We start from the raw sequence: 17,721 nt of genomic DNA, 5'->3' as shown, positions 1-17,721 counted from the left end.
TGTTTGATGTTCCTATCCATGTCCTGTAAATATATATCCAATTCGAGTCAAGATACCCGAAAAATGGTACCTATATACGTGTATTGTCCAAAACATATAGAACAGCCCTAACGTTCCCATATGTCATATTGGCGATTGATTAAATAAAGTCACATCCCAATTGAATGAGGTTATACCCACATATAACTGTATATTTAGGCGTCTGACCAGCGTATCTCATACTTCATAACATCAGACCTTCCTTAGATATTGATCTGTTTGTTTAAATCCACATTCTTTCACAATGAGGCAATTCACTATGTCAGAGACAAGAACAATTATGAAATCCAAGGTAGCTCAATTAACCGAGTCCACATCTATAACTAATTGCCCCTCGGGTCTTCGAGTCTAGTACTGCTAGCCGTTCAAGATGCCACAAATCACCTGATTTTCCATCAAATAGTTTCGTGGTCTAGCGGTTATGATTTTCCGTTAACAATTGCTTCAAAAGCGAGTGTTCCGGAAAGGTTCTGGGTTCGATTCCCAGCGAAACTAATTTTTTGCCTTTTAAAGGCTTAGTGGGTGGATAGTGAAGGTTTTTTTCTTCTGTGGAGTTGGTATAGAACCATATTGCCTATTTAGGGCAAGCGTCAGCAGAGATAAAGCTTACATAACAATTCCGCCACAAGCTGCAGCCACAATCTATGACGGAGGCGAATTTCACGGTAATTGCAATCTTGTGTTTGGTATCTGGCTTTTCTTCTCTCATACAACGTAGGCAGAAGATATTGCCTACGTCTTACGTGGTCTTACAGTCTTTTGCTCTTCTTTAGAGTAACTTCCTAATTCTCCCTATTGCTTTCCTCTCCTTTCACATTTTTTTGTTTTGGCAGCTGCCCCTCGCAACCATGTTTATGCTCCGCAACGGTAAGTAACGCGCTTTCATGCCCCGCCAAACCCCTCCATAATTTTGGGATAATTTTGAAGGCAGTCAACTGACTTATCATCATTTTTACAGTGAGCAAATTCTTGTTCGGTGACGCTTCGAAAGAATCCATCATCGAAATCCCCCAAGGCGAGCTGTATCTGGTCAGACCGCAGTCGCCCAAGGGTTACTCAGAGCTTATTTTCAAGGACGCTGCTGCGACTATTCGACGCACCGGCCAGGACTTTCAGTACCAGCTTGTGATCCAAAGAGCTTACGAAGAAGGCGAGGAAGAACTTGGAGACGACGACGGTGAACAAGGCAATGGTGATAGCCTAGACAAAGACGAAAAGGTCTTCCTCCTAGATCAAACCCTTCACTTCCGTTCTGAGCTTCGCGACGGAGGAGCCAAGATCTTAGCTTGGGATGATTTGAGCGGTGACCCTGGTGACTTATATGAATTCATTTGCGACCCTTCGGTCCCTTCAGACAAAGTCGCCACTTTCGAACTTGCCGCCCTCCAGTGTCAGTACGAACGCAAGCACCGCCGGAGTGCCCAGAAAGCTACCGAGGCAGAATTGGAAGAATTCTCCTACAACCAAGAAAAGCCCATCCCATCTGCAAGCCCACTCTCATCCCCAACTACCAAACCACGTGGGAATTCCGTGTCTGCAGAAGAATCCGCCGCTGCCATGGCACGAGACGTGGAATATGCCCAACACAAAGGGCAAATCCGGACTGGGACCGCTGAGGATGCACCAACCCAGGCCCCCCCATCTGCAGCCCACCCCGAGGCCAAGGAGGTCCTCGCGAAGGAGCGTGCAGAGTTGCACCTCTTTGACTTCACTACTGGAACCTTTGTGCAGCAGGATTCTGATGTCATTGCAACTGTGTCAGAAGTTGGCACTTGGCAGTATTGGCTCCAGATTTCTGGGGAGGATAAGGAGTGGTTAGGACAGGCTGTGGTGGCTGATATCAACCCAGTTTTCAATTTTGAATACCTGTCCTTCATCTTTAACGCTTATGGAGAAGATGGGACGGCCTACTCATGGCTTCTGCGCTTCAGGGATCAACCCACGGAAGAACGATTCCAGGAGGGTCTGATGCAGGCGCTTTGGGAACAACTGAATGAAATGAAGTGGACCAAGGTCAAAGAGAATGAGCGAGACTACGTGCTCGATGCCTTCCAGGATCTCACAATGGAAGATGCCGATGATCAGCCAGAGGAAGAAGCTGAAGAGGAAGATGTCGAAGAGGAATACGACGGCGACCAGGATGACGCACAGCGGAGTGAACACTATGATAGCGACGAAGAGGAGGAAGATGTCGTGACTCGTGATGCTGATGGAAACGTCAACTCCCAACTCGCAGTTGGCTATAAGCACGATCGATCCTTCGTTGTTCGCGGCTCCAAGATTGGTGTTTTCAAGCATACTGCTAACAACAATCTGGAGTTCTCCACAACTATTTCAAAGGTTCAGACTCCCAAGGGCACCCTCTTTAGTCCCAAGAAGGTTATGCTCCATGCGGAGGACCAGAACATGATTCTTCAAAATGGCGATGATCCCAACTCTTTGTTCAAGATGGATCTGGAGTACGGCAAGATTGTCGATGAGTGGAAGGTTCATGACGATATTGGCGTGGAGACATTTGCTCCTGAAAACGTGAGTTGTCCAGCAGTTCTTGTTTCTTTCTATCATAGTAAACTAACCGATCTCTTAGAAATTCGCCCAAATGACCTCTGCACAGCCGTTCGTGGGTGTATCCAAGAATGCCCTCTACCGCATCGATCCTCGTCTTTCGGGTAACAAGCTCGTCGATTCCGATCTGAAGCAGTATGCCAGCAAAAATGACTTTTCCGCTGTGGCCACCACTGAGAAGGGTTATATCGCTGTCGCCTCAAACAAGGGTGACATCCGCATGTTCGACCGTCTGGGCATCAATGCCAAGACCCATATTCCTGCCCTAGGTGAACAGATCATCGGTCTTGATGTGTCTGCTGATGGACGCTGGGTATTGGCAACCTGCCGTACCTATTTGCTGCTTATCGACTCCCTGCAGAAGGAGGGCAAGAATGAAGGAAAGCTTGGGTTCGAGCGTGCTTTCGCGAAGGATTCGAAGCCTCAACCTCGCCGCCTTGGTCTCCAGCCCGCCCACGTCGCACAGTTCCAGCACGAGACCAAGCAGCCTATCTCATTCACCCAAGCTCGATTCAACACCGGTGTTGACTCAACCGAGACTAGCATCGTCACCGCCACCGGGCCCTTCATCATCACCTGGAGCATGAAGAAGGTTATCGCGAACCGCAGAGATCCTTACACCATCAAGCGTTATGGTGAGAACGTCATGGCTGACAACTTCCGCTTTGGGTCCGATAAGAATGTCATTGTTGCCTTGCCCAACGAGGTCAACATGGTTGCCAAGCGTACCTTCCAGAAGCCCACCCGTGAAAGCATCGCGGGCCCCGCTACGCCAAACCGTGCTAGAAGCGGATGGAGCAGCCGTCTTGCCAGGGATGATGTTGTCAACTCGCCTTACTAGTCTTCTGGCTTTGGTCTCCTTACTGTTACGTACTTCCCTCACCGACCCCATGATCCCTATACTTTTTTTGTACCATTACCCATACCCCCTGATGTTTTGTGCTTTTCCAATAATTCGTTGTGATATTTTCGGGGCTTGCTCTTCTGATGCCGCTGGAACTTGGTGATATTTTGGGGTGATAGAAGCTTCGTTTCCCCCCAAACTCACGAATGTGTTCTTCAGTCTATTCAAGTCTGCCTTTCTTTGGTGTCAATGTCTTACTGAAGATTGGCAATTTGATTGAACCTTGAGATTTCGTTTCGCTAAGCTAGCCAGGTAGTTTAGATAAATCACAAATGAATATTCCAAAACCAAATTCCAGTTTCTTATAGAAGGCTGATATGACCACCCCCCTTGATAGCGTCTATGTTCAGCGCAATGAGTGGAGTTAGACCTGAAGAGCATATCCGATGGATATCTCGGTGTCATTCTTGAAGTATTTGGGAGATATGCACATGAATCAAAGAGCTTGTTGTCAATGACACCAAAAAGGTTCGGTGCACTTCTGTCACATGAAGCAAAAAGGAAAGTATTGACTAGCTCATCGCTGCCAGTTCCCCATTCCTCCTTAGGTGCAGTGTGAACGTCCGCAGCATATGGCCCCTTGGGACCATTCTCACGGTGATAGCAGACATCTTGGCCTTCTATCAGCGTTTTGAAGCCGTGCTGCTATAGTGTAACGATTTTTAGTATGTAGACAACAGAATTCTTCCCGAGTATCCGGGTCATAACTTGATTGGCGAAAAATGGACCAAATATAATTCCCATCGTCATCCGGCGTGATAAACCCATAAAATAATTCGTCTATCGATCGGCATTAATGAATTACTTGACAGTTTTATATGTCTCTTCTACTGCCAATGCCAATGTCGACTAGGGATAAATGACGATGCAGCCGAGTGTGGAGGGAGTTTTGTGTTGATAGGAAATGGACTCAACAATGTGTTGTATAATGTATTTTATCGAGTAAAGCGAAACTCACTGGTCCAGAGTAAAACTTCTTGACTCAGTTCGATCGACAGTAAATAAGTCTGGAGAAGTACCCATCGTAAACACACAACGACTTTCAAGCATTCGCTCCTCCATCGACGGACCAAGTCGCCCCCGTGACAAATCCAGCCTCGTTGCTCAAAAGAAACGCGACGACATTTGCAACCTCGCATGGCTCGCCCAGTCGCTCTAGCGGCACCGCTGGAGCTGTGCCTTCGGCACCACTTTCCTCATTTGCGCGAAGCATGGGAGTATCAATGGGGCCACTAGTCAAACCAAATCAGTTTCACTTGTGCAGATTCACATCATTTAGAACTTACGGCATCACAATATTGACTCGGATCCCCCGTTTTCCAGCTTCGATCGCAGCACTCTTGACCATGCCAACCCCCGCATGTTTGCTGGTACTATAAACCGAGCCCTTTGGGAAACCCCTCTCGGAGAACATGCTGGCTGCGTGGACGATGCTTCCTGGCTCTTGCAAAAACCCTGGTTTGAGTGCCTCGCTGAGGAGGTTGAAAACACCTTTCACATTAACGTCCATGATGAAGTCGTACTCCTTCTCATCAATCTCCCAAATCTCTTGATGTCCCAGTTTGTGACCGGCGGTCCCAGCAAAATTCGCAAGTCCATCAACCTTGCCAAATTTCCCTTTCGTTAACTGCAGAAATGATGCAACAGCTGAACGATTCGTGATATCGACTACATGCGGAATCACCCTGCCCTGTTGTTCCTCATCAAGCTCATGGACGAGCTTCGACAGACCATCCTGGTTCATATCACACAGTCCCAAGAATGCGCCATGGGATAGCAATGTAGTTGCTGTGGCCAAGCCCATTCCGGAAGCACTCCCAGTGATAACGAAAACTTTGCCAGCAAGGGACAAAGCCATGTTTGCATTACAGAGTCAATGTAAATCACTCGATCGGTAGAAAAATCCTTCCTTTTTGGCCGCTACGTATTCGGAGCTGCCAACTGACATATTCGTACCGTCCTCCTTAAAGGAGCTTTTATAATTAGCTTTCCTCAGTGCTGCCAAATTAGCACATTATCACTGATTTCAAATGAAATGTTCATCAAGTGGAGAAAGTGTGTAATCGTGCAACCTGCTTATCATGCGTCATCGCCTCTATTTGTGTTTCTGTCAAAGACCGCTGATACGTACGATGACAGTGGGTCTCCCAAGCTATGCCAACCGAGCACCCAGTTGGCTAGGTTTAGCCTTAAGTCCAGACCTCCCGCTATCTATTGGCCGAAGAACCCAGTTTGGTTGACACTAATGCCAGTTGCTGACCGTCGCTGGCCTGTATCGTATTAGTGCCCGACTCTACTGGCCGAAATCCACCTATTTCTATTAAGATTCTTTAGACCGAACTCATATACTCTTTATAGTCACAGATCTACAGAGTAGAGAACCAATCATAGTTCCATCTCTCTTTTTTGCTTATTGAACCCACTCCCTTTCTACTTCGTATGGTCTCAGAACACTTGAACAAGATGTACTAGGTATCTATTGGTAGGGGACACTGCCTGTCTGTGGGGCTAATGCAACCGGCTTATGTCTTGTGGATACACAGAGAAACCGACACCTCTTTCATCTTCCTCACATTATCCTGACCTATTTGTCCCAGACTTTTGATGGCGCTTCCCACCCAAAGATCCGCCTTGTCCCCTACCAGCTCCCAAACGTCCCTAGAGTCAGAGGATTTCTGTTCCAAAAGATTCCCAGCAAGACATGTAGCCAGGATCTTCACGATGTTAGGTCGGTTCCAGAGAGTATCGAACGTTCCATAAATCTCCTTGAATCATGCATCCAGCTTAGCAAAGATACTGTCTGCGTCCAGTGATAGTGCCTGGAGAAGACGTTCACCCAAGTTCCAGAGTCCATTTAAAAATTCGAAGACTGATGAGGACCAACGTCCAATGCTCCTCGACATAGTGTTCGCTGGGCGAGGAGGTTGGCAGGGCCCTCGAACTCAATCCACTGAAGCGGCTGGAGGTGGATGAGGATGCTGACTCTGAATTCGCACTCGAGCTCCCGAACTTGCTGGAACCAGATGGGACCGCTGGCCCTGTCTTGGCACTTTGGCCGCCGAATAGACTGCCACCAGCCGAGGGAGCTGGCACTGTATTCGCACATGGCCGATCGAGTAGGACGGAGCTGGATGATTGCTTTGGTGGTGGCACCGAACCAATTACGCCGAGACCACCAGCACTGGGCGCGCACGCGGGCCTCGCCGTCTCACTCGAGCTACCGAATAAGCCGCAACTGGCTAGGGATGCGGATCCTGAGTTAGTACTTGAGCTGCCGAACATGGCCGAGCTAGGTGTTTGTGTTGCCAGTGGCATTGAAACAATTGCGCCTAGTCCCCTGGTACCCGGGCTGCCAAATGTAGACGCACCCGGTAAATCAAACGCAGGGGTACTTGGTGGGCCAAACGCAGCAAATGTAGAGACAGGCGGTTGACTAAATAGGCTGCCCATGGGTGCTAGGAAGAGCGTTGCCTGCCAAAAGGATTAGCTCCATTGTTCTGACCTGGCATTGATACAAAACTATGTTCGACAGAAGGAGCCTTTGCGCTTGTCTCCAAAGGGTTGGTCTCATCAACAGCCACAAATGAGCAGATATTTCAGGGGAAGCGGGTTCCTCGTCGCTCACATCCTTGTTGTACCGGCTCATTAAGTCGGCTATCGTGCTTGTTTTTGATGAGGTTGCCCTGAATGTCTTTGGCCTCTCTGGTCCAACCTCTGCCACGTTCTATCTCGAAGGTGGCCCTTATGACGGCCAGCTGGTGGGTTGTTTTTCTTCGGCCAATATCTTGAATTTGATTCTAGTTCGAGAAGAGCTTGCTTACTGGTGACTTGGAGGGTGGTCTTCTCTAGCAAAGGGCCTGAGCTCGGGACAAAGTTACATCATGCCAATTTGGCACCTTCAGGGTGGAAAAGTCCGATCCAAATCCAGTGAAGCAGCCCAGTTAGATGATTGGCCAGCTTTGATGTCTGAAGCTTTGATGTCTGAAGCTTTGATGTCTGAAGGAGGCTCAACATCACTTACTCTATACGAATCTCTCAGCCACTCTGAGGCACTTTGTCTGGGAGTTTCTTAGATAGGTAGCTTAAAAATACACATCGTAGGGAGCTACCCAGTTCAATATTGGACTCAAGTTTCAGGCACACAATGACAAACACTGTTGAAGTTTGTATCAAATACACTTGTATTCTAGTTTATGGATTATCTCACGTGGGGAAAGGGTCTTCAGGTCTAGTACATTAAAAAAGGTAACTGTAAAGGTATTAAGCGGGCAGAGCGGATGGTGGAACGCACTGCCCACCCACATTCTAAGTGCTCCACACTAACATAATTAAATCTGTGCCAACAATATCAACTTAAGGTGCATTACCGTAGAGTCCGCCCTAGGCGTCTACATTGGCACTTTGATTTAGCAGCATTTGGACCACCTGGTTGTGGCCCCCACTTGATGCTGCCCCACTTGATGCTGCTTGAAGTGCATTGCCACATAACCCATATTGTGCGTTCACATCGGCACCTCGATCCAGCAGCATTTGGACTACCTGGCTGTAGCCCCCAATAGATGCTGCGTGAAGTGCGTTGCCATAGTTTCCACCTTGGGCGTTCACGTCGGCACCTTGATCTAGCAGCATTTGGACTACCTGGTTGTGGCCCCCACTTGATGCTGCTTGAAGTGCATTGCCAAAGAGTCCACCTTGGGCGTTCAAAACGGCACCTTCATCCAGCAGCATTTGGACCACCTGGCTGTCACCCCTAGATGATGCTGCTTGAAGTGCATTGCCAAAGAGTCCACCTTGGGCGTTCACATCGGCACCTCGATCCAGCAGCATTTGGACTACCTGGCTGTAGCCCCCAATAGATGCTGCGTGAAGTGCGTTGCCATAGTTTCCACCTTGGGCGTTCACGTCGGCACCTTGATCTAGCAGCATTTGGACTACCTGGCTGTGACCCCTAGATGATGCTGCTTGAAGTGCATTGCCAAAGAGTCCACCTTGGGCGTTCAAAACGGCGCCTTGATCTAGCAGCATCTGGACCACCTGGCTGTTGCCCTTAAATGATGATGCTTGAAGTGCATTGCCACACTTTCCACCCTGGGCGTTCAAATCGGCGCCTTGATCTAGCAATATTTGGACCACCTGGCAGTCGCCCTTAAATGATGCTGCTTGAAGTGCATTGCCAAAGAGTCCACCTTGGGCGTTCGCGTCGGCACCTTCATCCAGCAGTATTTGGACTACCTGGCTGTGACCCCTAGATGATGCTGCTTGAAGTGCATTGCCAAAGAGTCCACCTTGGGCGTTCACATCGGCGCCTCGATCTAGTAGCATTTGGACCACCTGGCTGTCGACCTTTAATGATGCTGCTTGAAGTGCATTGCCATACTCTCCACCCTGGGCGTTCACATCGGCGCCTCGATCTAGTAGCATTTGGACCACCTGGCTGTCGCCCTTAGATGATGCTGCTTGAAGTGCATTGCCAAAGAGTCCACCTTGGGCGTTCACGTCGGCACCTTCATCCAGCAGTATTTGGACTACCTGGCTGTGACCTCCATATGATGCTGCTTGAAGTGGATTGCCATAGTATCCACCCTGGGAATTAACTATGTCTGATAAACCAGTAGACTCCCCATAAATCCCGAGAATACCCCTCAAGGTGATCTCTAGTCCCAAAAAGGATGCGTAATATACAGGCGATGCTATGTTGTCCACGCTTCTTTCAACATTGAGATCCATGTTCCATGAATATGGATGGTCAATCTCATGTAACCTGACCCAGGTCACGAAGGAATTGTTCTCGTTCTGAAAAATCCTTGATACCATTTTTTCAGCTTTCAACCTTTCTTCTGATACTTGATAATAGTGATACCAATGTAGAGCAGCGAAATGAGCTAGTGGGAAGTGTCGAAGTTTTACATCATCCAGAACGCCATCTGATAGCGTCGGGTTCAAAAGATATACGAGGCAGATTTGGGCCATTTCTGCATTTGCAGCTCCACTATCAATGGCGAATATTTTCGCTTTCTGCTGGCGGATACGGTCTGATTGAAGATACTCTTGGATGGAAAAATGAGCGATGCGAACTGTCGAGGTTATTATTCCATGGTCATTGTCATCGTCAGTTTCCACGATCTCGATGAGTCCAAGACATATATCAACAAGATCATCTTGCTCATAGCATCGGCCCTCACGATCGAAATACGGTGATTCGCCGAGTTCTACCGCGTGAGCGTCGACTAACTCATCAACAGTCAAGGGTCGGATAGAAAGACAAAGTACATTTAATATACGTCGTACGTCCTCAATATATGATTCGTCGATGTCACAAAGCATGCGCTCATAGGTTTCATCTAAATCACGAGGCAAGGTGTGTAAATATTTGTCAAGTTGGTTTCGGTTTCGTGCTCGTCGAAAAGAGTTAAGCTGACATTCCACATATCTGAACCTTTAGATAATTGCTATTAGAAACATTAAATAAGATAACTATAACACAATACTCACATTCCCTGCACGTCCTGCGTTAACTTCTTTTGGATCTCGCTATGTCGCTCTTTCCACCTCTGGAGCTTAGTGTCATTTTTCAGCTGATAAGAGACGAAATCAAAAATATCTTGGTCAGTTCCCGAGTTTTTCATTGATAGATCACAGTCATAGGGAGGGTTTAGTGATCGTCGAATGTCAAGTTGGTCCCGACTGGTTACTAAGAGATGAACACTAGGCAAGCACCAGTCCCGTATCACTTGTATCACTCTTAAAACATCTTCTCTGCCATCATCTCGGGGGCACTCGTCTAATGCATCGAGGATAATATAACTGTCTTGAAATCTTCTTAGAGATCTTTGAAGAGTTTGAAGCAGTACTTCCTTAGAAGGTGTAGCTGACTGGGACAGTATGCGGAGTTGCTCTAGTTCTCTTTCGCCGTCTTGTAACTGCATCGATAATTGTAGCAATAACGCACGTAACATCCCGTGAGCATCTCGCTTTGATTCATCACTAAAAGCGAAGTAGCAAAATGCGATTCCAACTTCGCTCCTGTGCCTCGTCTCACGAAATGTATGTTGTATTATAGCTGAACAGAGGACCGACTTGCGCAACCTGCGAACCCGTTAAGCCAGAGAAATGAACTTCGCTCTACTTGCCAGTTTGCGAATTGATGACTGTTGATAAACCATTGTCCAGTTCTTGGGTGGTGCTTTGCATACATAGCGTTGTGATTACTTGATGCATCGGGTGCCTGAAGCCACGTACGAATAACGAAAGAAATTTGGCTTGAATTAGTCCGCTCGAGAAGAGATCGAACTGCCAATACATCATCTTCAATCTGATTGTGACTTTTGAATTGTAGTACGCTGAGTGCGAATAGCAAGTTTTCGCGTATCGCGCCAACATCTTCTTCGATTTTCTGTATTGTGCTTTTTCGGAACGGATAAGTGACGCGGCGTCCGCGGCGTCCAGCAGCTTGAAAACGGACCTTTAAGCTCGTACTCGATTCGGTTTGGAGTTTCTGGTCGGTTTGGAGTTTCTGGCACTCAGACTGGAGCTCTCGAATGATCTCGTGGCATCTCTGTGTAGCCTTATCGACTTCTTGAAGTAGCTCTTCTGCGTTAGTCTGAGATTGACGTTGGTGGATCGCAGTCTCTAGGGATCGAAAGATGCTTTGAAGGTTCTCCATATTTTGAGTAATTTTTGCAATATCAGTGTCTTGGCTTCTGTAGACCGAATAGAAATCCACTAAGGTTTGCGTCACCTGGATCCCAAGCGAGAGGAATCCAGCGATGCCAGCTGCGATCGAGAGGGGGTCACTCATGACGAAAGGTAGTGGCCACTCAATTTAGAAGACAGTATATATTCAGCGGTGCGTGGAATATCTGGCGAGACAGAGGAAGGGCAATAGGAAAACGCCAATTCAACCTCACTGCGAGGAGCTGACCAGATGGATGGCCGGCCCCCTAAGAAGACCACGCGAGGCTGAGTATGAACAAGTTTGGTAATGCTGGTTTTTCAAACAATACAATACTTCGTGTAATGACAGGGGTTCTTCGTATGTTTCTCAGAGCAGACTAGCGTATCTTAATTGAATAGTGTAGGGTGGTGGCACCGATTTCTAGTTCTACTGTATGCAAATCCAAGCAGAGATATTTAGATAACACCCGAGGAGCAGTGTGTTACTATTTCCCTTTTAGCCTCACTTAGTAGTTCAAGTTCCGCCTACACGAGCTTGTTCTTTCGGATATTAGGCTTTCGGCTGCCTAGTTATTACTGTGGGGCGGTTTTCTCGTACAGCTTGGCGCTTGGCTTAGACCTCGTATACCTAGCATGTCAACTCGGCCCCTAAAATGAAATGAGTCATGTAGATGATTCCTACGTTGTAATTTTTCGTAGAATGAAGTTGTGGAACTTGCACATCGCCAGCACTAAATAAGTCAGGGCAAGGTGACTTCAGTAGACACCGTTAAACCATAGTTATGCATAGAGGACATTGCAGAGCCCCTGGTAAGCAAATTGTCAGCCTATAGTGAGAGATAGATGTTGAAGAACAAGCCTTGAATGAAAAATAACGGAATCTGTACCACAGAATTCAGATGCGTAGAAGAAATAACTTTGTATAGCAAGATAGATCAGGCCCGACCGAAAAGATTATATCCATCCTCTTCGTAAGTGAACCTCGAAAAATGCAAAAAACGATCAGTCATCTTCTTCCATCTGATCGTCCTCATCATCAAACTCCTCAATTTCACCACCAAACATCCCACCATGGACTTCGTTCATATGCCCGTAAATTCGATCATCATCAAACGCACCCCCACAGAAATAGCACCAATCAACACCACAGCGTACCACAGAGCACTTCATATGGCCACAGCCAAAGGTCTTCATAGTCATGGTTCCACACTTGGGACATGGTTTGATGCTCTTGAATTTGCGCTGCTCACCTTCCAACTCTGCAAGCGCCCGCCTCCGCACCGCCTCCTCTAACCCCACTCCAGCCATCCTGGCATCTTCTAGCTCTTGCTCCGCTAGCACCCTCAAAATTTCAAGCCTCCGCATCTCCTGGGCCTCCTGCTCCTCAACACACCCATCACAGACCCAATCTTTCAGATCTGGAGGCGCTCCACGCGCACAGCTCCGCTCCATCAATACCTTAGCAGTATGACATTCTCGACACCATGCATAGATCAACATGCCCTTATCACGGACAGCATGAGCTAGATCCTTAACTGCATGGATCCCCAATCCATATTTCGCCAGCGTACGAGAGGCTGGGTACCGACGACAGAAGGGACATCCTAGTGCAGCAGTGTTGATTACACTACCCGCCGAATTGAGTCCATACCATCCTGACAAGCACGAAGTGCAGATGCGCTGGAGACAGCCATGGCGGCCGCAGGCCTCAGCTAATGTACCGTGCGGGAATGACGAGAAGCAAAGCGAGCAGTCTGTCTTGCTGGTCTGGCGATTTGCGACTATTCTTCGAAGTCTTGAGATCAGATCGGTTGTGTTATGGATAGATTTTCCTTTCAGAACCAATTCAGCTTCGGCAACTGGGAAGAGCGTGATTTTGGAAACGAAGTGTTCAACGCCGATGTTAGAAATGGCTTGGTAGACAGATTTGTTCTGGAACAGCATTTCGTGGGAGCTGCTCGCATCCTGGACCAGCCAGGAAAAAGTGTTCTCCCCCGCAAGTGCGTTTGCTGTCACTTCAACTTCTGTGGTTGGACCACATCCTGATGTGCAGGGTGGACAAACAAACTCTGACTCGAGAACTGACAAGTCTCTGTATTCTTGAGGCCAAATCATGCGATTCAAGCACCTATTGCACTTGACGGTAGGTGCAGGACCTTCGTCTCCACTTCGACAGAAATGACATTTTGGAGGAACGTTCAGTGCAGTAACGTTGTAAACGATATATTGGGCCCTACAAGTTCGAGAGGAACACTCAACCCAAGTGGCTTTGGAGGCGGCAGAGACGTCTTTCGAAACCCCTGTAGTCAGTCGGACTTCCTTGACGTTTTCATTGACATACGTTGGAACAAGACAGAGACCACAATTTCCATCCTTTCCCATTATGGTGACTGATCGAGGATATTGACAGCTTCGACAGGTCACCAATGGGCCGACTGATGCGCTTGATTTTTGCGGAGTCCATGCAACGTGGGCTGCTAGCGGAGTGTTGAGATTTAGCTCAAGGAGCTTGAAGGAAACAAGGCGCTCAAACAATGTTCTATCAGAAGAGCTCAACAGCCTGAATTGTTCTCCACTTTGCTTCCGAGTTTGTTGCTTCCAGTGCGCTTCATCGGCGTCAATGAGAAGTGTCAAACATCCCATGCTCCATGTCTCGGGCGTTGACAAATCGTTCCACTTATCTTTAAAACCAATCATTTCTTGCTCGGCTGCTTCTGAAAGTGGTTTTACTCCCATACGAAGACTGAGAGCAGCAACCAAAGCGGCGGGTCGCGCAGATAGCTTCGTTCCAGGCTTGATTAGGTGGAAGAGGACCTTCCAGAATTGCCTTTTGTATTTTTCTGATGCCAATGCTAAAGGGATTTTGGCCAAATCCTTTGTGGTGGTATGAGAGATATGCTTGGGCATATCGCTCTCCCTCTCTACGATGGTGAGTTGCGTTAGAATGCTTCCCAGGCGCTTTAGAGTAGCTGGGTTGCAGCTTCGACCAATCTCCAAAAGGTCAGCTCGGGTCAGCTCGGAAACAAAATGATCCTTTCCACATTCTGTGCCAGATTCTGCATGAGAGAAGCTCAGAGTTGGGTCTAGAAAGACGCAAGGGTACCTTTCTGCGTCAGAGACACTGTCAATAATGGAAGCAATCTCTCCGGCAAAGTCGTAAGATTCCTCGAGCCACGATTTCATCTTTTCACGCTCGTTTGCTTTATCCATGTTGTCCAAGCTGTGGTTGAAGGCGAGGACGATCTCATCGCGGCGAGCATATTCTCTATCGCTGCAAATGGCTCGCCACATAGTTCCAAACACAGGATTGAGGGTCATTGCTTCGACGTGGTCTTCAATTATCTTCATCAAATGCTTGAAAACAAGCTCCTTGTACTGATCATCTGTCTTCCAGCGCCCTGCAAAATCCTTGACAGGAGTAGTCTTCTTGGGAACATGCTCCTTTATTACCTCCGCCGTCAGCTTGCACTTTGTGATATTCTCCTCGCAGGGCGCCTTTGTTGATAGAGTGTATGAGAAAAATAACTCTGCGTTGGGGTCTTTTTCATTTTTGATGTTGTCGATGCCATCGATTGAGATGTAGCGGGTCAATTCCGCAGGAAGATCAACAGAATCCTCTTTAGTAGTGGCAGCAAGAGGCTTTTCTACTTCCATCCATGCCAAAAGTAGATCAACGGTCACTTTGGATATAATGTCTGAATGAAAGCTCTTAATGTGAACGCAGGTTCCGCCAGTCCGGGTTGCCAGATAGCCGTACCAGGCAGCATCACCCGGTATCATATTGCGATCGAGAATAGCGAATACCTGTGCCTTTTTCGGCCCATTTCGGAAGTTATTGGTTGCTGAAATCCAATCAATACAAGAGAAGCCGTATCTGGAGTAAGAGCCCCGTTCAAACAGCGCAGCTTTTTCCCTCGAGGCGTTATCTGTACCGAAGAGGTTACCGGAATTTGGATGAGGGGGCGCATCGGTATATAAAAAGATCAATGTCTCTGCATCTTCGCGCATGATCTGGCAGGCCTTTGCGAGAGCTGTCTTCACAGCTTCGGGGTAGTCGCCTCCTCCGTCGGCTTGAAGTCTTTTAGCAAAGCAGACCAGATCTGGCTGTTTCTCTTGCACAGCCGCTTGTTGATTTTGCTCCAACCAGCCCGACCATTCAAGAAGAATTTCGCCACCGTAGTCACGATATGCCAGGACTCCGATTCGAGAAAAACATCCTGTAAGGGCAGAAATGGAGATGATTTCCGGGAGGGATGTGGCCAGCGAGCGTAGATAGCAGCTCATAGACCCTGTTGCATCGGCGATGAAAAGTAAGTCATGTTTCTCCATGATGAAAAGAAGTTGTAGAGAAAACTAATTCAAGAGAGAATGTTGCAAGTGGTAGATTGAAGGCTATATATGTGTAAACCATACATAATATTTTCTTGACTCACACTAGTCAAGTTCGCTTGCCTAAAAGGGTGTCCGACGAACTTGACTGGTCCTGGAGAGGGCTACGTGTGTAGATGACTCACTACAGAATATGTAATTCGGATATCCAAGTATTCCTTTAACTCTAGCAGGTAACTTCGGAAAAATGGCCATGATTCCAGTTCTGGCAAATTGTCAACCTCTGGAGTCACATGCTTGGAGCTGGAGTCAAAGGCTGCTGAACGTGGGGATCAACTAGGCATGATTACTCTCTTTTTGCCTCAACAAAGGGAGTGAGGAATGCCCCAACATTATCACAGTAGATAATTCATTTTATTTGCAGGTTTCGTTCTGTGCTGACTTGACACGAAAATAGTCAGAGAATTTGAGAGGCTTACATGAAGCAAGCATGAAAAGAACGGACCACGGTCTCTCTTTAGAAACATGACCGTCGTCATGTTTAATGCCTCAGATATAATTCACATGTCTACTTTGAGTCTAGGAAAGTACCACAAATGAAATAGCACAATAAGCTTGCGAAGCTATGATATCAATATTGATATATGGAAACAGTACATAGATAACTCGACTTGGGTGAGCCATTGGATCTACGAGCGGCTAGCACTGAAGTCAAAGGGATTCAGAGATTGACCTGATGCGGTTCGCTGATTCATCCTTTTCGAAGCATGAATTAGAAGAAATGACTGGACAAAGAGTTTTAGGGAAGAGTGATCACGGAGCCAACTAGAACGTGCATTATCCATCCAGAGATCAACAAGCAGCCTTAAAAGTAGAGCTGAGTGTACAGTGTTTTGAAAAGTATATGTCACCGCTGTGCTACCTAAGACCGTAAGAGTTAGAAGTCCGTAAGACGGTGAGAGAAGTATCTCCCGACTCTATCTAACATAACTGTGACCAGTTAACTGCGCGTCATAGGGGGTTCGCATAAAGGTCACGATAGCAGGTATAGACTCTGTGAGACCGGTACCTAGTGGGTCTCAATACTAAAGGTAGACTCGAAATAGAGGGTACAGTATGTAGCACGATGATGTAGTGATACTAATCGTTGACCTTCCATGCGAAGGTCAGGCCCTTATTAGATACATGTGAACTAAACGACATCTGTCTAGTTCACATGCCAGCGCACAGTAAAATGGTCCTGACACATCATCCCATCGTTCATCTGAGCCCAGCGGATTGTATCATTCACCCCCAATATGCCCCTCCAGCTTCCCTTCTAAATCGTAACAGCGCAGAGTTTGATAATCAAGGCCAGCGGAATAGCTACTCCGCAGGAAAATCAGTTGGTTTATAGATCAGTTGCTTAACCTGGTCGCTCATGACAATATCTAAGCTGCAGTTCAACGGTGGTACTGAGTTCTGAAACCACTTCGCATAGATTTTGTTAATCTCGCCAGAAGCAAATGCGTCTGTGATGGCTCGGTCGACCAATTTCTTGAAGACCGCATCTGCTTTACGCAGCATGAAACCGTACATTTCGCTCGATTGCGGCGTGCCAACTATATGCAAGTCTTTTTGACGCGGTGAACTAGCTTTGAGGCCTTCCAACAGTATGTCATCTAACATCAAGGCGACGGCGCGGTCTGTTCGGAGCAGCTGATAGGCCTGACCGTGGTCATGTTCCAACAGAATATTCATATTCATTCTTTTTTCGGTATTCATGGCCTTAAGCAGCCGCTCGGAAGTAGTACCGGCTGTTGTCACTACAGCCTTGTCTTGAAGATCACTAAAGTCATTGATACCACTACCGCGTCGGACCAATAAGCGCGTTTGGGCTTTGAAGAAGGCCACAGAGAAATCGGCTAGACGCTGATGATCCATGTTGTTTGTAGTCGAGCCGCATTCCACATCGATCGTGCTGTTGTTCAGCCACGGAAAGCGATTCTTAGGGCAAACCGTGACGTAACGAACTCGCAGATCGGGTACGGCGAGCTCCTTTTTCAATGTTTCGACTACCTTGAGTTGCAGGTCATTAGAGTAGCCTATCACCCCTTGATTTTCATCATAGTAGGAAAAAGGGCAAGATGATTCGCGGTGGCCAATTGTGATAACGCCTGTATCTTTAATCTTCTTTAGGGTACCGGTGAGTTGGGTAGACATTTGGCGTA

The 17,721-nt window shown here is 47.4% G+C and overlaps 6 protein-coding genes across 6 annotated transcripts; 1 reads left to right on the top strand and 5 right to left on the bottom strand.

The window, feature by feature from the left end:
• Positions 1-887: 887 nt before the first annotated feature.
• On the top strand, positions 888-3,445 carry N7529_006681 (uncharacterized protein; the record flags this gene model as incomplete). Its single annotated transcript, XM_057242208.1, has 3 exons — positions 888-906; positions 998-2,568; positions 2,627-3,445. 3 exons carry the CDS (start codon positions 888-890, stop codon positions 3,443-3,445), a joined length of 2,409 nt encoding a protein of 802 aa, XP_057097567.1.
• Positions 3,446-4,550: 1,105 nt separating this feature from the next.
• Positions 4,551-5,366, bottom strand: N7529_006680 (SDR family NAD(P)-dependent oxidoreductase; the record flags this gene model as incomplete). Its single annotated transcript, XM_057242207.1, has 2 exons — positions 4,551-4,740; positions 4,795-5,366. The coding sequence occupies 2 exons, from the start codon at positions 5,364-5,366 to the stop codon at positions 4,551-4,553; spliced, it is 762 nt and encodes a 253-aa protein (XP_057097566.1).
• A 974-nt stretch (positions 5,367-6,340) lies between these two features.
• N7529_006679 (uncharacterized protein) lies at positions 6,341-6,958 on the bottom strand (the record flags this gene model as incomplete). The annotated part of the gene is made up of 1 exon (XM_057242206.1): positions 6,341-6,958. One exon carries the CDS (start codon positions 6,956-6,958, stop codon positions 6,341-6,343), a length of 618 nt encoding a protein of 205 aa, XP_057097565.1.
• A 930-nt stretch (positions 6,959-7,888) lies between these two features.
• N7529_006678 (uncharacterized protein) lies at positions 7,889-11,306 on the bottom strand (the record flags this gene model as incomplete). The annotated part of the gene is made up of 5 exons (XM_057242205.1): positions 7,889-9,735; positions 10,458-10,492; positions 10,548-10,594; positions 10,669-10,691; positions 10,748-11,306. 5 exons carry the CDS (start codon positions 11,304-11,306, stop codon positions 7,889-7,891), a joined length of 2,511 nt encoding a protein of 836 aa, XP_057097564.1.
• Positions 11,307-12,184: 878 nt separating this feature from the next.
• N7529_006677 (uncharacterized protein) lies at positions 12,185-15,511 on the bottom strand (the record flags this gene model as incomplete). Its single annotated transcript, XM_057242204.1, has 1 exon — positions 12,185-15,511. The coding sequence occupies one exon, from the start codon at positions 15,509-15,511 to the stop codon at positions 12,185-12,187; it is 3,327 nt and encodes a 1,108-aa protein (XP_057097563.1).
• A 1,365-nt stretch (positions 15,512-16,876) lies between these two features.
• N7529_006676 (uncharacterized protein) lies at positions 16,877-17,713 on the bottom strand (the record flags this gene model as incomplete). The annotated part of the gene is made up of 1 exon (XM_057242203.1): positions 16,877-17,713. One exon carries the CDS (start codon positions 17,711-17,713, stop codon positions 16,877-16,879), a length of 837 nt encoding a protein of 278 aa, XP_057097562.1.
• Between the last annotated feature and the right edge of the window lie 8 nt (positions 17,714-17,721).

Source organism: Penicillium soppii (assembly GCF_028829465.1).
Source record: "Penicillium soppii strain IBT 18220 chromosome Unknown utg000005l, whole genome shotgun sequence".
In the NCBI taxonomy this organism is placed as follows: domain Eukaryota; kingdom Fungi; phylum Ascomycota; class Eurotiomycetes; order Eurotiales; family Aspergillaceae; genus Penicillium; species Penicillium soppii.
The sequence above is the reverse complement of the archived record's forward strand: the minus strand, read 5'-3'. Positions and strand labels throughout refer to the sequence as shown.